This window comes from Chiloscyllium punctatum, chromosome 40 (genome assembly GCF_047496795.1).
Source record: "Chiloscyllium punctatum isolate Juve2018m chromosome 40, sChiPun1.3, whole genome shotgun sequence".
NCBI lineage: Eukaryota > Metazoa > Chordata > Chondrichthyes > Orectolobiformes > Hemiscylliidae > Chiloscyllium > Chiloscyllium punctatum.
The window spans coordinates 15,045,921-15,068,692 of NC_092778.1; the positions used below are offsets into that span (position 1 = coordinate 15,045,921).

The 22,772-nt window shown below is 41.5% G+C and overlaps 1 protein-coding gene across 12 annotated transcripts in view; it reads right to left on the reverse strand.

Annotated features, from left to right (window-relative positions):
• Positions 1-2,273: 2,273 nt before the first annotated feature.
• The window catches only part of slc29a4a (solute carrier family 29 member 4a), a 266,290-nt gene continuing 245,791 nt past the window's right edge, over positions 2,274-22,772 (reverse strand). For all 12 annotated transcript variants that reach the window (XM_072559348.1, XM_072559345.1, XM_072559349.1 and 9 more), the window contains exons 10-13: positions 17,507-17,694; positions 15,819-16,059; positions 9,624-9,795; positions 2,274-7,207 (exon numbers count right to left, since the gene is read on the reverse strand). In XM_072559348.1, coding sequence (XP_072415449.1) covers positions 9,653-9,795; positions 15,819-16,059; positions 17,507-17,694 — 572 coding nt within the window. In that variant the 3' untranslated portion in view covers positions 2,274-7,207; positions 9,624-9,652. The remainder of the gene's footprint in view (positions 7,208-9,623; positions 9,796-15,818; positions 16,060-17,506; positions 17,695-22,772) is intronic.

Genomic DNA, 22,772 nt, shown 5'->3' on the forward strand with positions numbered 1-22,772 from the left:
TTCCTCCCAAGCATTCTATACTCGCCCCGTTGTTCCAATGTATTGCGCCATCAGAACTTTGCAGTCACCTTTTACTCTGTGTGCGCCCTGCTCCTCATTGCAAAGGATATGACCATGAAACACAGCCAAGTCATGACAAACCCCTTGCAAGAATACCAAGAAATGACAACAATTCATCACTATGCTCAGAACCTTGACAGATAACAGAGCTTTTAAAAAAAAGACTCAATGACAATTAATTTAACCTCTTAGTCTCTCGGATTATTAATTCCACAGCTGGATCTGAAATCAAAGTGTGCAGCATCAATCCCCTAAAACATATTGATCAAATCAGCTTTTGCAGTATCACTGTGAGAAAAGCAAGATTTCGAATATGCTTCTGGTGACAAGCACAAAATCCAGGAGCAAAATATACAATGTTCATGGTTTCAAAATAATAGCAATTCTGCTCTCACTAGACACAACTTGCTTTAAAGTTCTTGTGCATTTCTGCGCTCTAAAATGCTTTTGTAATGCCCCTATGACCCCTCCCCACCTACCAACACTTGACCCTCTTTGCCCTTCCAAAGGAGATGACTGCTGGGGTAGGGTCCCATTGATGGCATAGCCCTCTGATGCTTGGCATGCCTCATCCTTCTTTGTGCTACAAAGTGGCTATCAGTGTAAGGGGTCCCACAGCCTAACCCAGTTCTCCCTGTCATCCATAAGCATGCATTTTCCAACAGGACTCATTGGGAAGGGTTCCCAATGGTACTCAGCTCCATTTGACGATCAGAGTTGGATCGTCTGGGGTGTTGATGGCTTGCAACTCTGCCAGTGCATTCACCACACCAGACTAGGTGGTGGGCAACGAGTTACCACTTTAAAAACCATTTGTGCATCACGTGCTACAGCCAAGCTCCTCCCCACACTCTCGCTATGTGCCCCGGGATCCTGCAAACCTCAATTGTCTGGTTGTGAACTGAAACAAAAGGTGGGTCTGCAGCAACAATGGGCTCGGCATACAGGACACATGGTTACAGTGTTGACTATCAGCCCACAATCTGGAAAGGTCAAATACGGTCAGGGAAGGGGAAAAAGGTGGACTGCAGGAAAAAGAACTGGGAGGAATACAAACAAAAAAAAAGCGGGGGGTGGGGGGGGAACTATGCTGAGAGTCCTGTGGGAAATATTCCAATAAAAAAGGGAATTGTGAAGTCAGCTGAAACAGCAGTAGTAGGTTGTACGAGACCAAGGAATTTAAAGAGAATGGGGAGCACAGGCACTCAAAGCTGAGGACGGCAGGTGATATTGAAGCAGAAAGGAGACATTCATTTATTGAGAAAGTCACAGAAGAGACAGATAGATGTTGAGAGCAAAGGTGACAGGCAGGCACAATGGTAAAGCAGTGAAGATTGAGATCTTAGCAAATTGACAAAGATCTGTAGTAGCGGAGGAGAAACAGAGCACTTAGTCAGTCTGCTCAGCACTTTATTTTGTGACCACACTTTGTTTTGTACCTATTGTTGCTTAAAGCAACAGCAAGATGGCATGGTTTTCAGAAAAATGATAAAGTGACAGATCCAATAAGATGCACTTGCAGGTCCAGCTGATGAGCAGTACTACTCAGAGTTGACCTCTATCAGGTTTCTACTGGAGCCTCTAATGAGCATCTGCCTGAGGTGTTCAGCCTAATTTGAAGAGAGAAGGGGATGGAGTTTATGCAGGGTGGGGGTGGGGAAGGGGAGGGCGTGTTGTAGGACAGGGGTACGGTTCTGGAGAGTACCACAGTCATTTAGTGGTAGCCATCCCATTAATCGTCTTGAGATGGTCTCCTACCTCTGAGATCTGCAAGCCAATCAAGTCGGTGGCAGCTCTCTGGTTCCCAACACCACCACCAATAGTGGTGGCCACTGCTGGCTCTACAACTATTCCCAGACAGAGGCCCGAGACAATGAATCCGCACTTTGTCAGTCCAAAGTCTCACTGCGGCCAGGTTGCCATGCCCCTGAGATGGAGGTGAGGGGTGCAGAAAATCATAGGGGCGGTCAGAACTTGGGAGAGGGGCTCGCCATGGAAACAGGGACCCATAAAGGAGGTACATCCACCACTTTGCCATCCCGTCAGGTCTGGCTGCTCAACACATTGAGCTGCCCTTCCCCCAAAGCCAAGGATAAAATCCCAGCAACAGCACAATGGAAACATTCCAATGCCACCCTTGCTGTGAGCAGTGGGAAAGTAGGCACAGGCAACAAAATGGCACGGTGCCCAAATGTACACCCCCAACCCCACCCCCTCCCCAACTCTGATCAAAGTGCTAACTCAGGCGGGGACACCCATAAAGTTCTGCCCGAAGTCTCAACAGCTACAGGCACCACTGAGATATGACAGAACAAGGGCAGCTGCCTGGCTGGGTTCAGCATCCTTTTGTCTACAGCAAAGAATCCAATTCTGTGCAATGCCTTGCTCCTGAAGCTGTTATATGAGGGGATCACACTGCAGCATCAAAAGACTATCTCAATTCCATAGTCTCACCAAATTCAAAATATGCGCAGGGCACAAAATAAACACCAATATATTAAATATTGTACAACATATTAAATATGCTGTTTGTTGATTAAAGCAATTACAACATAGGCCATCTTTAAAGGTTTAACAGGATGTTGGGTTATCCAGGGAAGCTATTGGTTATCACCGGTTTTCCAAACAATATGAGTTTTACTTTAACTATGGTAGGGGCACAGAGAGTATACCTGCATAAGCCATTGAAGGAGACAGCACCAATGGAGAGGTATGAATAAAGAATACAGCATTCTGGTGACACTAACAGAGGCATAAAGAACAGGAGCACGAGGATACGCTGAACTTGTACAGGACGCGAGTTGAGCCTCAGCTGGAGTATTGTGTACATTTCTAGGTGTCAGACTTTAGGAAGAATATGAACAACACTGGAGAGACAGCAGAGAGTCTGAATATGGTTCCAACAACGAGACAGTCCAGTTATGAAGACAGATTGGAAAAGCTAGGATTGTTTTCCCTAGAAAAAAGAACACTAAGTGAGGTTTGACAGTTTTCAAAAATCATATGAGGACTGGACAGATTGGATTGGGAGAAACTTGTAAGCTAACTGTGAACCCAACTTTAAAGGTGTTTTGTAAAGAAGCATATGTAGATTGAGTAATATGGTGTTCACTCAGTCAGCAATTAATGCACTGTCCAGAAGGGCAGGAGAGGCAGGTTCAATTGAGACACTCATGAATGCATTGGATGGATATTTGGATAGAAATAATGTGCAGGATAATGGGGAAAAGGGCAGGTCAACCACACCAAGTTAAAATACTCAGAGAGCCGGTGCACAAACGATGGCTGAATGGCTTCCTTCTGCATTGTAACAATCCTGTGATTTGGTATGGGCTGCTGCTGAAATAGCTCCATAATGTGCTGCCTTATGGGGTTATTGAAGGAAGTTGTGTTGTCTGATTCAAATAGTGCGAAACAAGGATGTGTGCAGAACACTACTCTCACACTTTATCACAGCAATATGCTGGATTGGTAGCTAGGAATCTTCATATAAAAGCTGAGGTACGAGCTCCCTCTGATAGATAACTGTTTGGTCTATCACAATCATATGTATCAATTAAGCTCTCCAAAAAAATTATATAAGAACTTGTGTGCTAATGCCTGCGGTGTATTGGAACAGAATGAGTATTAGGATCAGGTGAAGAATAAATTCACAGCCATTGGCTTCCAATTAGCTGCAGTAAGGTTCCTGGGAAGTCACATTGATTATCACTGGCTAAACTAAACTGAATGATGTGACAGGGTTCAGGTCAGTCAGGGAAGTGCTGTTTGCTGATTCAGGATTGCTGAAAAAATGATGCCTGGAATAAGGGTCAAATGTGGCCTTTGCTAGGCTGTCCAACTGAACATTGTCACTAAAATGAAGGTAGTTGTCTCCTGTTTGTAATCCTCACACGAACACTCTACATAATTTGGCGGAGACAGTGGATTGAGTGTAAACTGCTGGAACTAGGAATCCTATTAATGCTCTGGGGTCATGGGTTCAATCTCACCATAGCAGTTGGTGGAATTTAAATTCATTGACTAATTCATTAATCTGGAATTGAAAGCTAATCTCGCTGATGTGAGATTATCGTAAGTACCCGATTGTTTCACAAAATGCCCTTCAGGGAAGTAAATCTGCCTTGGCTACCTGGTCTGGTCTACACGTAACTCCAGATCCATGTCAATATGGTTGGTCCAACCACTCAGTTGAAGGGAATTAGACAACAAATGCCGACTTTGCTCACCTCCCATAACAGAGTAAAGAAATAGGAGGTCTGCTCCATAAACCTTTGACCAAAACCAACTTTGCAACTTATTTCATATAAGGTGACAGCACAAGATTACCAAGAAATCTGGAACAACTGGAATCTGCTGACAGCAGCAGAAGTCGAGCAAGAAGACTTGGAATATTCACTTGAAGCAGCTCAACATGGTTGTTAGATGGAGCAAAGGGCTTTGAGTTCCAGCACAAGGTTACTGTAGAGGCAAGACTCAAGAAACAAAAGGATTGGAAACTTTAGCGGTATAGACAGGAAAGTCCCCAGGAATGTGGTTGTTTGAGCCTGGATGTTGGACAAATGACCTGCCCTGTATATATTTATATCAAATTTTGATAAAATCAGATCACGTGTACACGATATTTACCATTTTAAATCAGTCTTTAAATTATGCAGTAGAAAGAAAAGCATAAGCATCTTGCAGAAATCATGGTCTACCATATCTAAACATCTGTATATTCTACACATGTATGCGCACTCTCCTTATTTCTGTTTAACAATATTATTATGGCTGTTATTCTAAGGATCAGAGTGTAAAGGGTTAACTGGAGTGAATGGGCTCTGTTAGCTCACATTCACAGTCTACAATCAGACTCAGTAGAGCAACATTATCTGAAGCTAACAGCAATAATACTGTTTTTCTCTCTTTTTACACAAGTACTAGAAATTTTACACGGTAGTTATACAGCACAGAAATAAGCCTTTGGGCCCAACTGGTCTACGCTGGTGTTTATGCTCCACATCCCTCCAACTTGTACCATCTCACCCCAACAGCATAACCTTGAATTATTTCCTGCAACACGTACTTATCGAGTTTCCCCTGAGCTGCATCTGCTGCATTTACCTCAACCACTCCTCCATGTGTCAATTTACAACTGACAACAGCACTAACATGTTAAAGAATCTTTCCAGTGTTGGACTGTGTTGTGGTCCTGGCTTTGCAATTTATAGCTGTTATTTTGAAAAACTGGAATAATTTTCAAGACACAAGGAAAGATTACACAAGGAGTTATCATTTGACACAGAACAGTAACAGATGGCAGATGCACACTCAACTTTTCCCCGTTTTGTCGCTACTGACATGGCTATTAGTGGGAGTGACAGGTCCTTTAAGGCAGTGTTGCACAAAGTGAGACCCCTATCCCATGGGACAAAAGATATTGTATTTTCAATCTTCATCTGTCTCAATTCTCAGTTTACTCATTCAGAAATGCTGATCAACCAGTTAGGGCCAGAATCCAAACTGGATACCCTCCCCCTGCTGTGATTTACTTTTTTCGTTAAGTACAATACCAGATAAAGATTTGCAAAGTAAAAAAAACACCGAATGGGGCACATTTCAGATAGAGTAAGTCTCCACTACGAGAATACTACTATTTGAGGCATTTACCCGAGAAGCGTAGATTTTGGCTTCAAGATCTAAGACATGAAGGAAATGCAGCAGGAAGGTGTGATTATTCAATTGGATTCTGTCAGAATTCTGTTTCTTGTTTGGCTTCAGGTATTTGGGGCTTTACTCAAATTGTCAGTAATAATAACTCAATGAGTGAAGGCTACTGTAGAATTTATGAAGTGCTGTGAGGCTGTTTTAATTCTCATTCCAATTTCACTGCAGCTATATGGAAACCTGCACTCACACCTTGCAATTATTATCCAGGAGCTGCTCAGACCGAAGTTTGAAGAAAATATAATACCTGTTCGTCTGCTGGGATTTTAAAGTTTTTTAGTTGGAATTCTGATGTATGCATTTTACTTCCCCTGTCAAAAGCCTGCCCCCATTATGAATCCGTTAATGCTGCTCATCACTAGTAGACCATTGAGTTGGCAGGGTTCCTTACAAATGAAGCTTTGGGATTGAATTTACTGCACAGAAACTGGCCTCTGGAGTCAACTAGTCCATATACTGGTGTCTATACACCACACAAGCCTCTTCCAGCACTATTCATCTTGTCCTATTAGCTTAGTCTTCTTTCTCATGTGTTTACCTAGCTCCCTCTTGACTGATTAACTAATGTATCTAACTTTAAGCAGAATCATGATGTGAAATTGTGTCCTTCCTCAAAGCTTTCTAATGTGAGACTGACTCTTCTTTGGAAATGAGTTGCAATGAAGGCCTTTACAAAGTGTAATGAGTTCAGACAGAGATTACTTTTAGAGGTGAACACATCACTCTTGATTGATGTGGAGTTATGTTCTGGAAACATCAGCACTTTGACAATATATAAACTGGCAGGCTGTTCTGTTCACCTGAAACAATCTTACTCACAATAGAAGGCTTTCGCTGGGTTATAGTCAAATAAAATGCAGGAAAGATGATTAAAGCCACATTCAGATACACTCGGAGGAATGTATAAAAGCATCATTTTTGGTGGTCTTTTAAAACACAGTGCAGACCTGCCCATGGAATCCTTGGAGAAGAAAACACAGTGGGTTTGAGAAGTTAATTTGCTTAAACAAATGCACATTTTGTCTGGAAAATGCTTGGGAACATTAGCCATAGAATTACAGAACTCCTCTTACACTGCTCAAGAAAGCTGTACTTGAGAGGACAACAGCTCCCTTCTGTAAAAAGAGGAACACAATTCTAAACAGAGTTGGCAAACAAAATAACAATAAGCAGGCAGTCTTAGACGAGATTTTAGGACTGTTTTTAGTCTCAATTAAAGTCAAGGCTGTCGGTGATTCTGACGGCTAACACTTCCATTCGGAGCTTCTTCAGAAGCTTTTCATGTTCATGAAGGTGATCCCATCCAATTCTCGAGGATGGGCAGAATAAAAACAAAGTCCCAGACACGTTGGGGATCTTTTATGTGTTTGAGATGATGCGGACCAAGCAATGTTTCCATGGGATGATCTAAATAACCTTTAGCATTTCTCCATTTAGCCTGCAAGGAAATATAAACAGTTGAATGTGTCAGTAACTAAAAGTGAATTCTTGCAAGCATTTGCATTATCAAGCCCAATCTGTTAAGGATTTCCATGACCAATTAACCCACTGTTTAATAGACATACAGAGGATGGTGCCACTCCTATGAGCTGCTTCTATGGTAGATGGCAAAATCCTATTTACTGGAAGGCAATATAGAATAATAGAATGATAATGTGCCAGAAGAAGTCATTCAGACCAATGTAACTGTGTTGGTTCATTCATAAAGCTACTCAATTAATTTCACTTCCTTGCTCTTTTCATAGAAGCCTGTGTATTTTTTTTCATCCAAGTATTTATCTATTTCTCAGTCGAAACAGATCATTGAATCAACTTTTAATTATGGCCACCCTTTGCTTAAAAGTCACATTACAATCCCCAAGCAGAGCGCAGATAATTAGGTCATTTTTGCATCAATTGCGCTTCTGTAATTAATGAGGATTGATTTCACACACATAAATCGCGTGAATTATCCTGCACTCGCGGCATCTTAACTTATGTCAGATTTTGCTGCAGCTTCAACCACGCTGCAATCCAGAGAGACTGATTAAGCAGACTGCTTTCTGTAAGATAGACCGTGTGTTATAATTCCGATCTTCAGTCCTCTCCCAACTCATTGGATGAGACAGGGATATAAATTTTCACTTTATTTTAGAATTATGGAGACATACCCACCATGTCTATGCCGACCAACAAACACCAAACTAATCTAATCCCATTTATCTGCACTTGGCTCATAGCCTATTAGGGCCTAGCATTTTATGTACTCATTTAATTGCTTCTTAATCCAGCAACAATTGTTTTGCTCTTCAATTCAACCAATAACAGCTTGCTCATCAACAGGTTACTGGCTAACTGTGGTTGCTACAATGAAAAATCATTGAATTGGGTCATGAAGAGTACATCATTTCACAGCTTCTGTGATACAGGGGTAGAGTCCCTTTCTCTGAGCTAGAAGACCTGGGTTCAAGTTCCACCTGCTCCAGAGGTATGTCATGACATCTCTGAAGATAGATTAGAAAATATCTATAGTAACTGGCATAGGAAGGTGTCGTGAATGTATCTACATCAGGTACCAATGGTGAAATGTGGCGAGGGGCTGTTGGGAATGGTCATGTGATGATACCTTCAGGAATATGTCCAACAGTTTTAGCAACTCTGAATGATGGAGAACTGGAGCATTACCCTGCAAAGGTTAGGACCTTCAAAGGCATGATATCAGTGGAGGAGGAGACAGAACAGATTGACAGACATTCCTCAAAAATTCCTTAAAAGTGTTTTTTCTGTATATCCAATCAGATTCTATGAAAGGCCTAAACCTTCATTAAACAATTAATTGATCTGTTAATTAAAAACAAATAAAACTTTACTTAAACTCAAGTTCAAATATAGTTGTTATATTTTGGGATGTTAATGCAGAGTTAGTCTCAGAAATCAAAAATCATTTGAATATTCAATCACAACATTGTAAGAGGCCATTGGTGCTTGTGTTGGCCTTTTAAAAGAGCTATCTGATTGGTTCCCTTTCCTGCTTTACTTTGCTATAGCTTTACAAATCTTTCGCCTTCAAGTATCTATTCAAATCTCTTTTGAAAGCTATTCATAAATCTGCTTCCACCACTCTTTCAGACAGTCCATTCAAGATTATACAATTTTCACATGTTCTTGATTGGTAAGGAGATGAAGGGTTACACGTGAAAAGGCAGGACAAGCAGGTTGAGTTACAGATCAGTCATGATTGAATGGCGGAGCAGACCCAACAGGCCGATTGGCTGAATCCTGCACCCATGTCTTATGGTGCATTATCATCTTTTAGAGATGGGGATCTGCTATCCTTATCTGGTCTGACCTACATGTGACTTTAGGCCCACAGCAATGTGGTTGACTCTGAAATTGCCTACCAGTCACTCAGCTCAATGGGCAATTAGAAGTGAGCAACTCAAGTTGGCCTTATTGGCAATGCCCTCATCTCATGAAAGAATAAAAATACTATATCAATATAATCACCACTAATATAACACAGGGTGAATTTAACCTCTATTATTGAAGAAGCGTTGTGCATTTAGATGTCTGGATTTAACCAAAAGAGGCATTTTACTGTCAGAGTCTCTGGTGGAGATGTTTAAAACATTCCAAGCTGGAGGACCAGAGCAAAAATAATGGAGCATGAATAGGGGAGATTCAAACTCAACAGGTTTAGCTTAAACATGGCAGTAACAGTCCACATTGAACACAAGTCAATCAAAATACTGTGGGCAAAGGAAATATTCCATCACAACTCTCCCCACAGGTCAACATTGGGTCGAACGAAAGCATTTGGAAGTTTTACTCAGGCCGCATGGCCTATTGAACTAAAATTCTGGAGGTTTGCTCACCCCTGATGAGAATGTGAAGACAGCCTTTTTTAGATTCCTGTGGTCAGAGAAGCGTTGATGGTTTCAGTGTGAATACATGAAGTATGAGACATACTGGTCAGGCTGTATGTGACGTAGGCCACTGCAGATCCTAATGTTAGTCCCGACATGTAGGATACAGTCATAGTGTTACCTGTGAAGAAAGAAGCAGGAATAGCTTTCAACCACGACATTGAGGTCATTCAAAACTTTGCTGCCCTTATCCTAACTCACACCAAACCCTGTTCACTGATTATCCAGTGACGCTGTTGACTACATTGCTTCCTGCTTGAGCAATACCTTGATTTTTTTAAAAATTTCGAATCCCATTTGCAAATCCCTTTGGATCTCAATCCTCTGCCTCTGCAGCCCTTTGAGCTCTCTATGTTTGCACAGTCTGGCCCCTGGAATGCACCCAGTTTTAATTGTCCTACCAGTGACAACCAAAGTGAGTAAGCTCTGGCATTCGCCCTCTCAGCCTCTCTGTCTCTTCCTCCTCCCTTAAGACTCTTGCCCTTTGACCAGACCTCTGGACACTTATGTCTGTGTTCTGGAACCTATCATGTATTTTCTACAGTGGATTTCAAAAGATTACACCTCTACACAAAAACAAGAATACATGCCAATGTTTGGGGGTTACAGGAAACAGCCTACAAGCTTACCATACTGCTGTCAAATAGTGACAAATGTCTGGAATACTAACGCTCCTCTTCGTAACTGGAATACTGTGTCACAATATGATGGAGAAACATTTCACTATATGAGACTTCAGACTATGGAACTTTCTACCATGACTCGAGCATTACAGCAGATATAGCCCATCATTTAGGTGAGATCCTCAAATATTTTACTATTGAGCATTTAACTGGGGAAGAAGCTGAGAGTCTATAAAAACACATATGCGCTGTATGTCAAAGGCTGAGGGAGTGCACTAGCCTCTGGTCCTATTACTCCATGGATCACAATGTAAAGTAAAAATTATTTTTAGCTGGTTACCAAGATGCATTTCTTTCTATATCTCATTTTAAAGGAAACGAACTAGCAACTAAGTTTTTATAAAAAACAATTGTGGGTTTATTATCAAAACAAAAACAAAATTCAATAATTGGGAAAGATACATAGTCAGTAAAATGAAATATAAATCCTTATCCTGTTAAATATCTCCTAAGCACAAAGACAAACATAAATCCATACACATGCACTCGTAAGGAAAAGAGAAAAAAAAATCATATTTCTCTGCAAAGATTGGTTTTCTGAAAAAAAAACACTTTGACCAAAAGGTTAGTATTGAAAACTAAAGGTTAAAGAGTAGAATGTTCCAGAGATTGTTTTCCTGATGTTCTGGCATGTGTAATCAAGTCACTAATTATGTACAGTCACTGGTAAAGGCTTTTATAGATACAGTTTGCTCAGTCCCTTCAATCTTGAAATGTTCTTCCAATCACTCTGAGAAAAGAACAAATAGGCCTCACCTTGAGCTGAGCTAAAGGGCTTTATTTTCAGAAACTGGAGGGATCAGCTGGGCAGCTTGTCCTTAGCAAGTTTTCCTCCAACTCAGCTTGTTCTTAGCAGACTTCCTTTCAACACAGCTGCTTTTTTTTAGAAGGTTTACCTCCAACTAAATCAGGTAAAACAATTCATCTCCATTCAAAATGCCACATGATCAACAGCAAAACCAGTTGTTATCAGTCAAGTGATTTCTAAATATCTAAACACAATGTTCAATTACCTATTTTAACAAAACCATTTGAAATACTTAAAACTAATCCCTTTTTCCACATCCTCCAAAATCCAAGCAATATTTATTAATTATGGAGCATACTCACAACAGCTCACAGCAAGGCATTCAGCAGCAAAAGCTGAAACCACCAAGAAAATTATCAGCAAAGCTAATTTTAAAAACTCAAGTCTTATTCCGAGTTCTTCTGGGGTTGATATCTATCAAACTACACTGTCAAGATATTCAAATGAGTGTAGATTTTGCATAAATTGTAACTAAAGCCACAATTCCACTGTATCAATCAGACCCGACAAGTGTCATTCATTGGAGTGACATCTATAGCTCATTCTATCATATTCATTTCATTCCTTTTTGATATGCATCAATCTTACACCAGTCCAAATATTTATTTATAGGCTTAAAATCTGCTTCACCTGATTAGATGATGAATGTCACCCTGACAGCTCACCAATCACCACAATCTGGAGTAAGGATTTTCAATGAGTCTGCAATCTATCTTCCGATGAATGCCAAGTCTCAACCCTACCCTCCTTACATTGGAAACTCTGCATAGTCATTGCCAATTTTAAGGGATAGGTGATGTCTTTTGTAAATTGTGGGCAATTGCCAACATTGGGCCTTTTTTGGGCACAGATTTGGACTTTTACAATTACTAGTGGAGATAATGTTTGTCATTCATTCATTCATTGATTCATTTATTTATTTGTACTGATTTATGAGACCACTTTGGAAATCCACACAGGCTCAGGTTGAGTTGCTAGTTCTGTGACCAAAGGTGACTCCAAAGGATGTGGCAGCACAACTTGGCAAGGGCAGAGCTGGGATTCTCCAGAGGGAGTTTCTATGTTGAGAATGTAGCCCTGAGTGGATAAAGAATGGAGCTGGACAAAGCACAGCAGGTCAAGCAGCATCAGAGGAGGAGCGGTGTCGACGTTTCAAGTCGGAACCTTTCATCGGGATTTTCATCCTGATGAAAGGTTCCAATCTGGAACATCAACCCCTCCCCTCCACTGATGTCTCTTGACCTGCTGTGCTTTTTCCAGCTCCACTCTTTATCCACTCTGATCTCCAGCATCTGCAGTTCTCACTGTCTTCAATGTAGCCCTGAGGCCAGACAACATGAGCTTCTGTTATCACTGAAATGGAAAGCTGCCCCTGGCATTAGTGCGACCCAAGATTCGAGAGGGTCAAGATTAAGATTAGGCTAAGGAAGCAGTCATTGTTAATTTTGCGACATGTACTGGCCAAACACAGTCAACGGGGTTAAGCTTTAAGTGTGAACAGTGACGGCTATTCAATTCAGGAGATAATTAGAGTCAGTTGACCAGGGTGATCATAAATTCGGCAAAATTTGTGGCTGGTATTTAGCTGGTAGAGCCTTGCACGCAGCCAACATGTATCATGTTCAATGTCAACGATTTCCTGGTCACTGAAAATCAATTTGTACCTGAAACGACATTTTAATTTGCACCCTGGTGGAGAATCTGGGACACTTCCACGCTGTGGGAATATTTCATCCCAGATTGCAAAGCTCCCAGTCATGTCTCTGGCAGTTTGAAAGCTGCAGAACCTATTCTAATGCTCCACGTGCTCCTTCCAGTCAGCAGAACAGCTCTGGAGTGGAGTACTGGAACCGAGTCTATTGCTAATGGACAACAGATTTAAGAAGTTGTTTTGTACAAATAATAACTGAAATAACTCCAGAGCAGCTGGTATCCTGTCATTAAGTCAGCCTTCATATACACATTAATAGTCCTTGACGTTAGCATGCCTCCTTCAGAGCCAGGTACCAGAGTGTCAGTATCTCTGACACTCCTGTTTTTATCTGTCAATTGGATCACATTAACAGCCCCAATCGGGGAACTCATATTTTATGAAGTCCAGCTGACTGACCTTGTCACAATCACTGCAGCTTTCTACTCCCACCTCCCCCAACACCCAACACCTCCCCCCCCCACCCCCCCCCCCCCCCCCCCCCACCCCCTCTGCGTTGAAGGACATAAGCTGATCCTTTCTCTTGGAGAGCCTCCTGGGGTGTTTTAGCAACGGATCAGATTCCTCTGACTTGACATCCATATTGTAATGCACAGGAGCTCACTTCTTGCACCTCGGTAGAATTTCACTTCAGTGGCAAAGGTGTTGAGGTGGGTTCATCCATCACGTTCAGCTCAGATTCTGAGGACCTGTCAATGCCTGACAGAGACGGTGAACCTACGGATTCTGGCAGGCCTTTCTGTCTGCTCCGAGGGGCAGTGCATGTTTTGCTCCCACACCATTTACAATTTGCGGCACCTATTCACTGTGCAATCCTTACACCAAGCATCATACCCCGTATCAAACTGTCTGTCTCTCTCTCTCTCTCTCTCTCTCTCTCTCTCTCTCTCGCATGATGTGGTCTTGTGTCCAGCATTGGCATTCCTGAGGCTGTCTTACCTTCCCCTCCAGGTTCAAGATGATCAGATTTAACCTGGTGCAAATGCTACAACACAAGGTAAACCCCATCTGTTAATTTTAAACCAGTAACACAGAAAAGATTTATCCTGTGCAGTAATCTGTGAAAATTCGAGAGGCCAAGAACTAGTTAAAGTAAGAAGTAACAACTTTATTTCTTAAAGTATAACAGATAATAATTAACTAACAACTATTTACAACTCCTTCCTCTAGCCTATCTTTTATTTTCCCTTCTATAATACTAGTTCGATAAAACCCCCGATTAAGATTTACCAAAAGTCAGATTTCTAATCCAAGCTTTGAATCTTCCCTTTGTGGATCTGCTTTCGAGGTTGGTGTTGATGTTTTTTCTCTGTGCAAACTCCTTTTCTAGAAAGGTATCTCTTAGAGAGTTCTCACTGACAGCCTACATTTGTTGATCTTTTGGAAGTTCTCCCCCAACTGCTCAATTTTTCCCTGTCTTATACTCCGAAAACATCGGATAGTGTCATTGGCTTTTAATATTGTCAATATACTAAATTCAAACTTGATTGAAGTTTGGTATTTTTGGGGAGTATAATTTAAACTGATTAGCTTAATTCAATTTTATTTTTGTCTCCAGGCAACCGGCTACAGTAGCTGCTGGACCATATGTTTACATTGTATCTTGTTCAGAACACTTGGTGCTGTCAGGTAGTTCTGCTAGCTTTTAACTCTCTTAAAGGTACAGTACACTCACATTGCCTCCTTCATCCTGAAAAGCTCCCTGCTACAGGTTCTCAACTAACTGAGGTATTGTGCAAAGTTAAGGGCTGGAGTATAGAGTGAATTTTGTGAAAAACTGGTTCTGCAATCATTGCTATGGCCTCCATTAGAACTGGATCAGCACTTAACCAGACATGATGTTGATGTTACCAAGTAATTTAACTCTTTCACTTTAAGGGCTAAACCAAAGTCATGGGTCTCTGCCAGTCATTTTAACCTAGTAAAATATCCCAAAACAGAATCCCCTGGTACACAAACTGCCAAGTAAAAGTGACAGCATCCCAGAATCAGAGGAGGCTTGGGTTCACAATGTTCCTTAACTATATCCATCTATTCTTGAAAGGTTTTAGTATCTGGTGCCTCAGGGAAAGTTAGGTTCCTAATGACAGAAAAAGCTGCAGGTCCACAGGCTGGAGAATTACTTGTCATTTGTCATCTGTCCCAATGTCATTTGCCTGGAAATAACAATGCATTCTTTCCCCATATTGGGCCCAGTCCTCTACAGCAAGAACAAATGAATCAGGCTTTCCAAACAAAGGCATAATGTAAGAAATGCTTACCCCAACTCAAAGATGACTGCTGTGAGCAAGTTTCTTCAGGATCATGCTTTGCTCTTGTTGCCACTGAAATAGCTCCACAGAGGCTCATATCCCAACACCTAATTACCTTGTTCTAACACATGAACAGTTCTTGATTTTTAGTACTGTCTCACTCAAAGTCAGGTACCAGACTGTCAGTATCTCTGACACTCACCCTTTTTATTTGTCAGCCAGGACTCCCTGACTGAACAAGATTAACAGCCCCAAAAAGGGAACTCATATTCTATGAGATCCAGTTGGCTGATCTCATTACAATTACAATCACTACAATAACAAATATATTTATTGATTATACTTTTTTCCTGTGGATGTCAGGGACTACTTTAATAAGAAATTACTCTTCTGTTCTCCTTCCCATTTCTTCATGTCTACAAATCAGAGTATCTGGCTTCTTCAGAGCAAGTGCAATAGTTAGCAAAACAACAATCGATCAATTCACCAATTGGAGACTTCACAAGTTGGCCAAGAATTCAATTTTAAGAGCTTATCTTTTCTGCTGAAATAGCCATTGTTAATTGTATCCATGGAGATTGCCATGGCAATGACAATAATTGTGTGTGGTAATTGTAATTTTATCATTCCAAAGACTCTATTTAAGTAATTCCCCAAAGAAACCCAATCCAGCTAAACTGTTGTGCTTACCTGCCAGCTCTCTCTGTTCTGGGTTGACTTTGCCTGCTGCCAAGATCATTGGCACACTACCAAAGTAGCCGTTTGAAATCCCCATTAGCAGAGAGAAGACACATGGCCAGGCAGGATGATTGAAAACAGCCTGGTCACCTGGGAGCACACACAGAAGGAAGAGTGGGATGAAGACAACCCGGGTGCAGGAACAGATGAGGAGATGAAGTCCCTTCCAGTCATAAGGCAAAGCTGCAAGTATCTGCAACAAAATAAAACAAAGACGTTTTAATAAATGAGCAAATTGCACCTTCGTACTCTGAAACAGAGAAATGCTATTTCACTTGTTACTTCTTCAGCCGTAAGTGACAATGCTTCGGGGTGCAGCTTTGGTACTGACTATCCATGGCCTTTTCTTGGATTTATTGAATCTATCACAATCTCACGCACAATCTAAAGTTAAAAACTAAACATGCTTCCAAATTGCACAGGGAAAAGATGGATTTCCCTGTTCATTTCTCTATTACTTTAGATTGTGATCGTTGGTTGAAAGTATTCCTGGTGGTTTCATCATGGGACCTCCTGTCTCAAATTGTCCCAGTCCTACACTCCTACCTTTGATCATTCCAGATGCAGCAATGCCTACCAAGGTCAATCAAAAGGACAGAAGGCATGTCACTCCCTACTGGGCGATTCCTGACTATCAATCTTAGAGTCTTTCCTGCCCTCTCGCTAATTTTTTTACAGCTAGTGAACAAAAGTGTTTCAAACAAAGAACAAAGAAAATTACAGCACAGGAACAGGCCCTTCGGCCCTCCAAGTCAGATCATCTATCGAAACCTGTCACCTATTTTCTAAGGATCTGTGTCCCTTTGCTCCAAGCCCATTCATGTATCTGTCTAGACACAGCCTAAATGATGTTACCATGCCTGCCTCTACCACCTCCACTGGAAACACATTCCAGGCACCCACCACCCACTGCGTAAAGAACCTTCCACGCATATCGCCCTTAAACATTTCTACTCTCACCTTGACCTCGTGACCCCTAGTATTGAGACCCCCCACTCTGGGAAAAAGCTTCTTTCTCTCCACCTGTCTATACCTGTCATGGTTTTGTAGGCCTCAATCAGGTCACCCCTCAACTTCTGTCTTTCTAATGAAAATATTCCTAATCCACTCAACCTCTCTTCATAGCTAGCACCCTCCATACCAGGCAACATCCTGGTGAACCTCCTCTGCACTCTCTCCAAAGCATCCACATCCTTTTGGTAATGTGAAGACCAGAACTGTACACAGATCAATAAATAATTACAAACTGTAATTTATTAGTTCACAAATAATGTGAACAAAGGTCCAATGGTTAATAAATGCCATCTTCATAGTGGCAGTGGTTGGGAACTGGGAGAGATGGTTCTGCTGATATGCAATGATTTAGTTATTACTTGTACTTAGATTATTTTTTGTCATTAGGAAGCTGCTTGTACAAAAGAAATACTTGTATTTAGCATCTATCATGACCTCAGGACAGCACAAAGCATGTTATATAGGTGTAGATCGGAAGTGTGCTCACTGTTGTAATGTTGTAATGTAGGCAGCACGATGGCCAATTCACTCACAGAAAGTTCCCACAACCAGCAATATAATAAATGCCACACCAATAGTTATTTCTGAAGTATGGAAACATTTTATTCAGTGTTCAAAACTCTCACCTTTCCCACAAAATCAGACAGGTTAAAAATGGCCATGATGAGGATTGGCAACCATTCTCCCAAAGTGCAGTTCCGAATTTCAGATTCCAGTCCCGGAAATAGGCAGAGGGTGATGAAGTATGTTAAAGCTATGGAGAGCATGTATGGCCAAATAATGCGGGCCACAATGTATCGGTGTAGAATCATGTCTAAAGAGAGCAGATGGCTTGTCATTAAAAAAAAACAACCTGCATTACAATAACAGAAGACATTACAATGCATTTAATAGGATCATTTTGTTTTATGAGCGTAGATATGGAATGAGTTAAATACCAACATATCAATATCAACACAAGCAGAAAGATTTGACCATTTTCAGATCCTTAAAAGAATCTAGAAAAGTCTATCCCTTTCCATATCTCCACCTTTCATATGCATTGGTGCGAGAAACTGTAGTTAACCCGTTCTGGTTATATATAATATTACTTCTTGTTGAGCTAATGGATTATACCTCCAACATTTCATGGACTGTCAGTGTTAACTCTTGCTTGTTCTTTGCAGGTTTTGTTGTAAGATGAATCCTCACCACAGCTCATCATGGTGAAAGATACATCTGGTAGATTTGCTGCTGCCATTCTCCTTTCTGGTGGGGATTTATAGGACCTGCTTAGTCTCGTCTGGTGGAAGAAACCACTCAGTAGTCCATTAAGAAGAGACACTTGTCATAAATATGATATAGTTTATTGCATGTTTGCAATGGGAGGTAGATTAGATAGATATTGTTACTGAGATTGTGAGGGAGACCTTGATGAAAGGTCTTACTGTTTCAAGATTCTAAGCTGTTCCCACACCCAAACCTAAGTGTCACCATTGTATTAAGCAGTGCTAATGAGCTCCTCTGCATTAACCCTTTCAGATCCTTATACCCTTATACAAGAATTGGGCAAACCAATATTGAGCCATACAGATCAGAAAATTGTCACTCCCCAGCCTTGGTCAGTTTTGATAAATGCAACATCAACCAGATTAACAATGGGGATTGTACAATTGCCTTCAGCATCCTTGATTGAGCAAGGCAGCAAATTCAACAAAAATGACACCTCCAATTTCTTGTAAAACTCAGCCCAAGGACATTTTACGGAAACTTGTGTGACTACAAATACATTTATTTGAAGCCGTGAATGATTGTATATTGATTTTTGACATCAAAGTCATGGAAAGAATGGAGCAGATGAAAAAGAAAGTCTACAAAATGAAGAGAAATGAGCCGGAAGTTGTTGTTAAGAACAACCAATGGGCGGGGTCACAATTCCTGCAAAAGGCAATTGAGGAGTTTGATTCCAAACTGAATTTCAAGATCACAAGTGTCATAACCTCAAAATCACTCTCACTTTATCACACATTGAGCAGTCAGAATGAAGAACGTTGAACCTAGAAGAGTACAGCACAGAACAGGCCCTTTGGCCCAAAATGTTGTGCTGAGATTTAATCCTAATGTAAAATATAGTAACTTAATCTATACACCCCTCAACTCACTGCTATCCATGTGCATGTCCAGCAGTCGCTTAAATGTCCCCACTGACTCTGCTTTCACCATCTCTGCTGGTAACGCATTCCATGCATTCACAACTCTCTGTGTAAAGAACCTCCCTCTGATGTCTCCTTTATACCTTCCTCCTAATATCTTCAAACTATGACTTCTCGTACCAGTCAATCCTGCCCTGGGGAAAAGTCTCTGGCTATTGACTCTGTCTATTCCTCTCATTATCTTGTACACCTCTATCAGGTCTTCTCTCTTCCTCCTTCTCGCCAGAGAGAAAAGTCTGAGCTTATTCAACCTTTCTTCATAAGGCAAGCCCTCCCGTCCAGGCAGCATCCTGGTAAACCTTCTTTGCACCCTCTCCAAAGCCTCTGTATCTTTCCTATAGTAGGGCGACCAGAACTGGACACAATATTCCAAGTGTGGTCTCACCAGGGACTTGTAGAGCTGCAGCAAAAACTTGTAGCTCTTAAACTCTATCCCATGTTGATGAAAGCCAAAACACCATATGCTTTCTTAACAACCTTATCCACTTGGGTGGAAACTTTGAGGGATCTATGTATTTGCACACCTAGATCCCTCTGTTCCTCGACACTGCCAAGAATCCTGTCTTTAATCCTATATTCAGCATTCGAGTTTGACCTTCCAAAATGCATCACTTCACATTTATCCAGGTTGAATTCCATCTGCCATTTCTCAGCCCAGCTCTGCATCCTGTCTATGTCGCACTGCAGCCTGCAGTAGCCCTCGATACTATCGACGACACTTCCAACCTTTGTGTCATCTGCAAATTTACTAACCCACCCCTCAACCTCCTCATCCAAGTCATTTATAAAAACTACAAAGAACAGAGGCCCAAGTACAGAGCCCTGCGGGACCCCACTCAACACTGTCCTCCAGGCAGAATACTTTCCATCTACAACCACTCTCTGCCTTCTGTCAGCCAGGCAATTCTGAATCCAGATAGCCAAATCTCCCTGTATCCCAAACTTCCTAACTTTATGAATGAGCCTACCATGGGGAACCCTTGCTGAAATCCATATACACCACATCCACTGCTCGACCATCATCGACCTGTCTTGACACCTCTTCAAAGAACTCAATAAGATTTGTGAAGCATGACCTGCCCCTCACAAAGCCATGCTGATTGCCTTTAATCACACTATGCTTTGCCAAATAGTCATCAATCCTATCCCTCAGAACTCTTTCCAAAATTTTGCTGACCACAGATGTAAGACTGACTGGTCTGTAATTGCCAGCGATTTCCCTATTACCCTTAACAACATTCGCCTCCTTCCAATCCTCTGGTATGACTCCCGTGGAGAGTGAGGAGGCAAATATCCTCGCCAGTGGCTTAGCAACCTCCTTTCTCACTTCTCGGAGCAGCCTAGATAAAGAAGGGTTGCCTAGCAGCACAATATACAAGGGAGTTAGATTTTGAAAACAATAGACCAAGGAGAAGAACAGGCCAGACAGTAAAGGGAATGGACTAACCATGGATGACATAAAACAAGTAGATTAATTGCCGTTCTCTTAATTTTCCAATAAAATGGTAAGTCTTATCCCTCAGACTGAGTGCTGCTTTTCACCTAATCTGATTGACCAGGCCACTGTAGCATCCCTACCAGTGCCAGACCTCAGCAGAGTTACAAGTCAGCAAAAGGCAGCCATCTATCCTGGACTCTGGAAGTAGAAGCATTAAGCTGGAGGATCAGGAAAAGACAGTGGTACGTGGCTGGATCAGGGAGCTATCGAACCAGAGCGTCAAGGAGAGAAGCAGTGCAGTGGCATCTTTTTATGAATGCTGGCTGTAAGACCATAAGAAATAGGAAGATGCGTCACCTTGAGCCTGCTCTGTCATTCAATAGCATCATGGCTGACATTTCTCACATCCACCATCTTGTGTTTTCCCCATTACCATTGATTCCCCGACTGATCAAGAATCTATCTATCTGTCTCAGTCTTAAATATATACAAGGATTCTGCCCTCACAGGTCTCTGTGCCAAGAAGTTCCAAAGACTCTCAACCCTCAAAAGAAGAAATTCTTCCTCATCTTTGTCTTAAATCGGTGTCCCTTTATTCTGAGACTATACCCTCTGGTCTTAGACTCTTCCACAGGGGGAACATTCTCTCAGCACTGACAAGCCCTTAAAATCCAATATGCTTCAATGAGATCACCTCCCATTCTTCTGTACTCCAATGAGCAGAGTCCCAACCTGTTTAACCTTTGCTCATAAGACATCCCCAGTATCATCATTGGTAGTACTGACTACAACCCAAGAGTGAATAAAACAGTACAAATTGGGAGTGCCCAAGTGGTCTAGAATCTAAATAACTGAATATAAGTAAAAACTTCTGTCTGACCAAGTCAATTAGGAATGGCCAACTAATGGCCTACATTTCAGTCTGTTAATTGACAGACGACAGAGAATGGAATGAGGGATAACATAATCAAATATGATATAAAATCATTATCAAAAATCAAAATTTAAATGTGTATATTTCACAAAAAATGTGAGGAACTTAAGTAAAATTGAATTAGAAAAGAAAGACAGAAAATTCAGTTAAGAATGAATGGAGATCTTTCAGGAGTATGCGCTGAAAAGGCAGGATCAGTGAATTTCAAGGATTTGTAAATACAGTTCAAGGTAACACAATCTTATATGAGTTAAGGTAATTCAAAAAGGAATAATTGAGAGATGCACCTTACAAAACCTGTCGGGAGAAAAATGAAGAAACCACAGGGAAGAATGTGAATTGACAGTGAGAAGGACACAGAAGGAACTTGAATTGAGTATTGCTCTGAAGGTAAATTGCAAATGGAAAGCTCTACTCTTACTGTAATCGTGAGAACTGAAAGACCTTCTGGATACAATTGGAGTCAGAATAGAAGATTGAGGAAAAATAATAGATACATACAAACTGATCATCACTTGAAAGCATCTATTTGAGTAAACACTAGTAGCATGCCTGCCAACACTGGGGCATCCACAATTGAAATAAATACCCGATATTCCACACTACTACTTACCTGGATAGGATTCTACTGTCAATGAAAAGTTATTTCCTAGCTCCGCTGCCTGGGAACAAGACTCCAACAATAGCGCAGACTTCAAACACAATTTATCCACATATCCTCCAGGGTGTCAAGTGACATCTATAAAGTGGGTGGCACGGTGGCACAGTGGTTAGCACTGCTGCCTCACAGCGCCAGAGACCCAGGTTCAGTTCCCGCCTCAGGCGACTGACTGTGTGGAGTTTGCACATTCTCCCCGTGTCTGCGTGGGTTTCCTCTGGGTGCTCCGGTTTCCTCCCACAGTCCAAAAATGTGCAGGTTAGGTGAATTGGCCACGCTACATTGCCTGTAGTGTTAGGTGAAGGGGTAAATGTAGGGGAATGGGTATGGGTGGGTGTGCTTCGGCGGGTCGGTGTGGACTTGTTGGGCTGAAGGGCCTGTTTCCACACTGTAAGTAATCTAATCTAAAGTGTTGTCTGCCATCATGGGAGTTAGGAATATAATTGGAATCAAGACCATGCAACATTCCCTTTCCAAGAAGGGTGGCGAAACACACTGACTAACTATTATTAATAAGTAACTTATTTACAGAGGGTGGTTAGAGAGGGCATCTTATCTGGAGGCCTAAATATCTCAGACCTAAGTTCAAATAATATCAAGTCCCATGTACCCTGTATGCTGATAGAGAGGAAATCCTATATTCCTCAGGTACAAAGTGCAGGACCACATC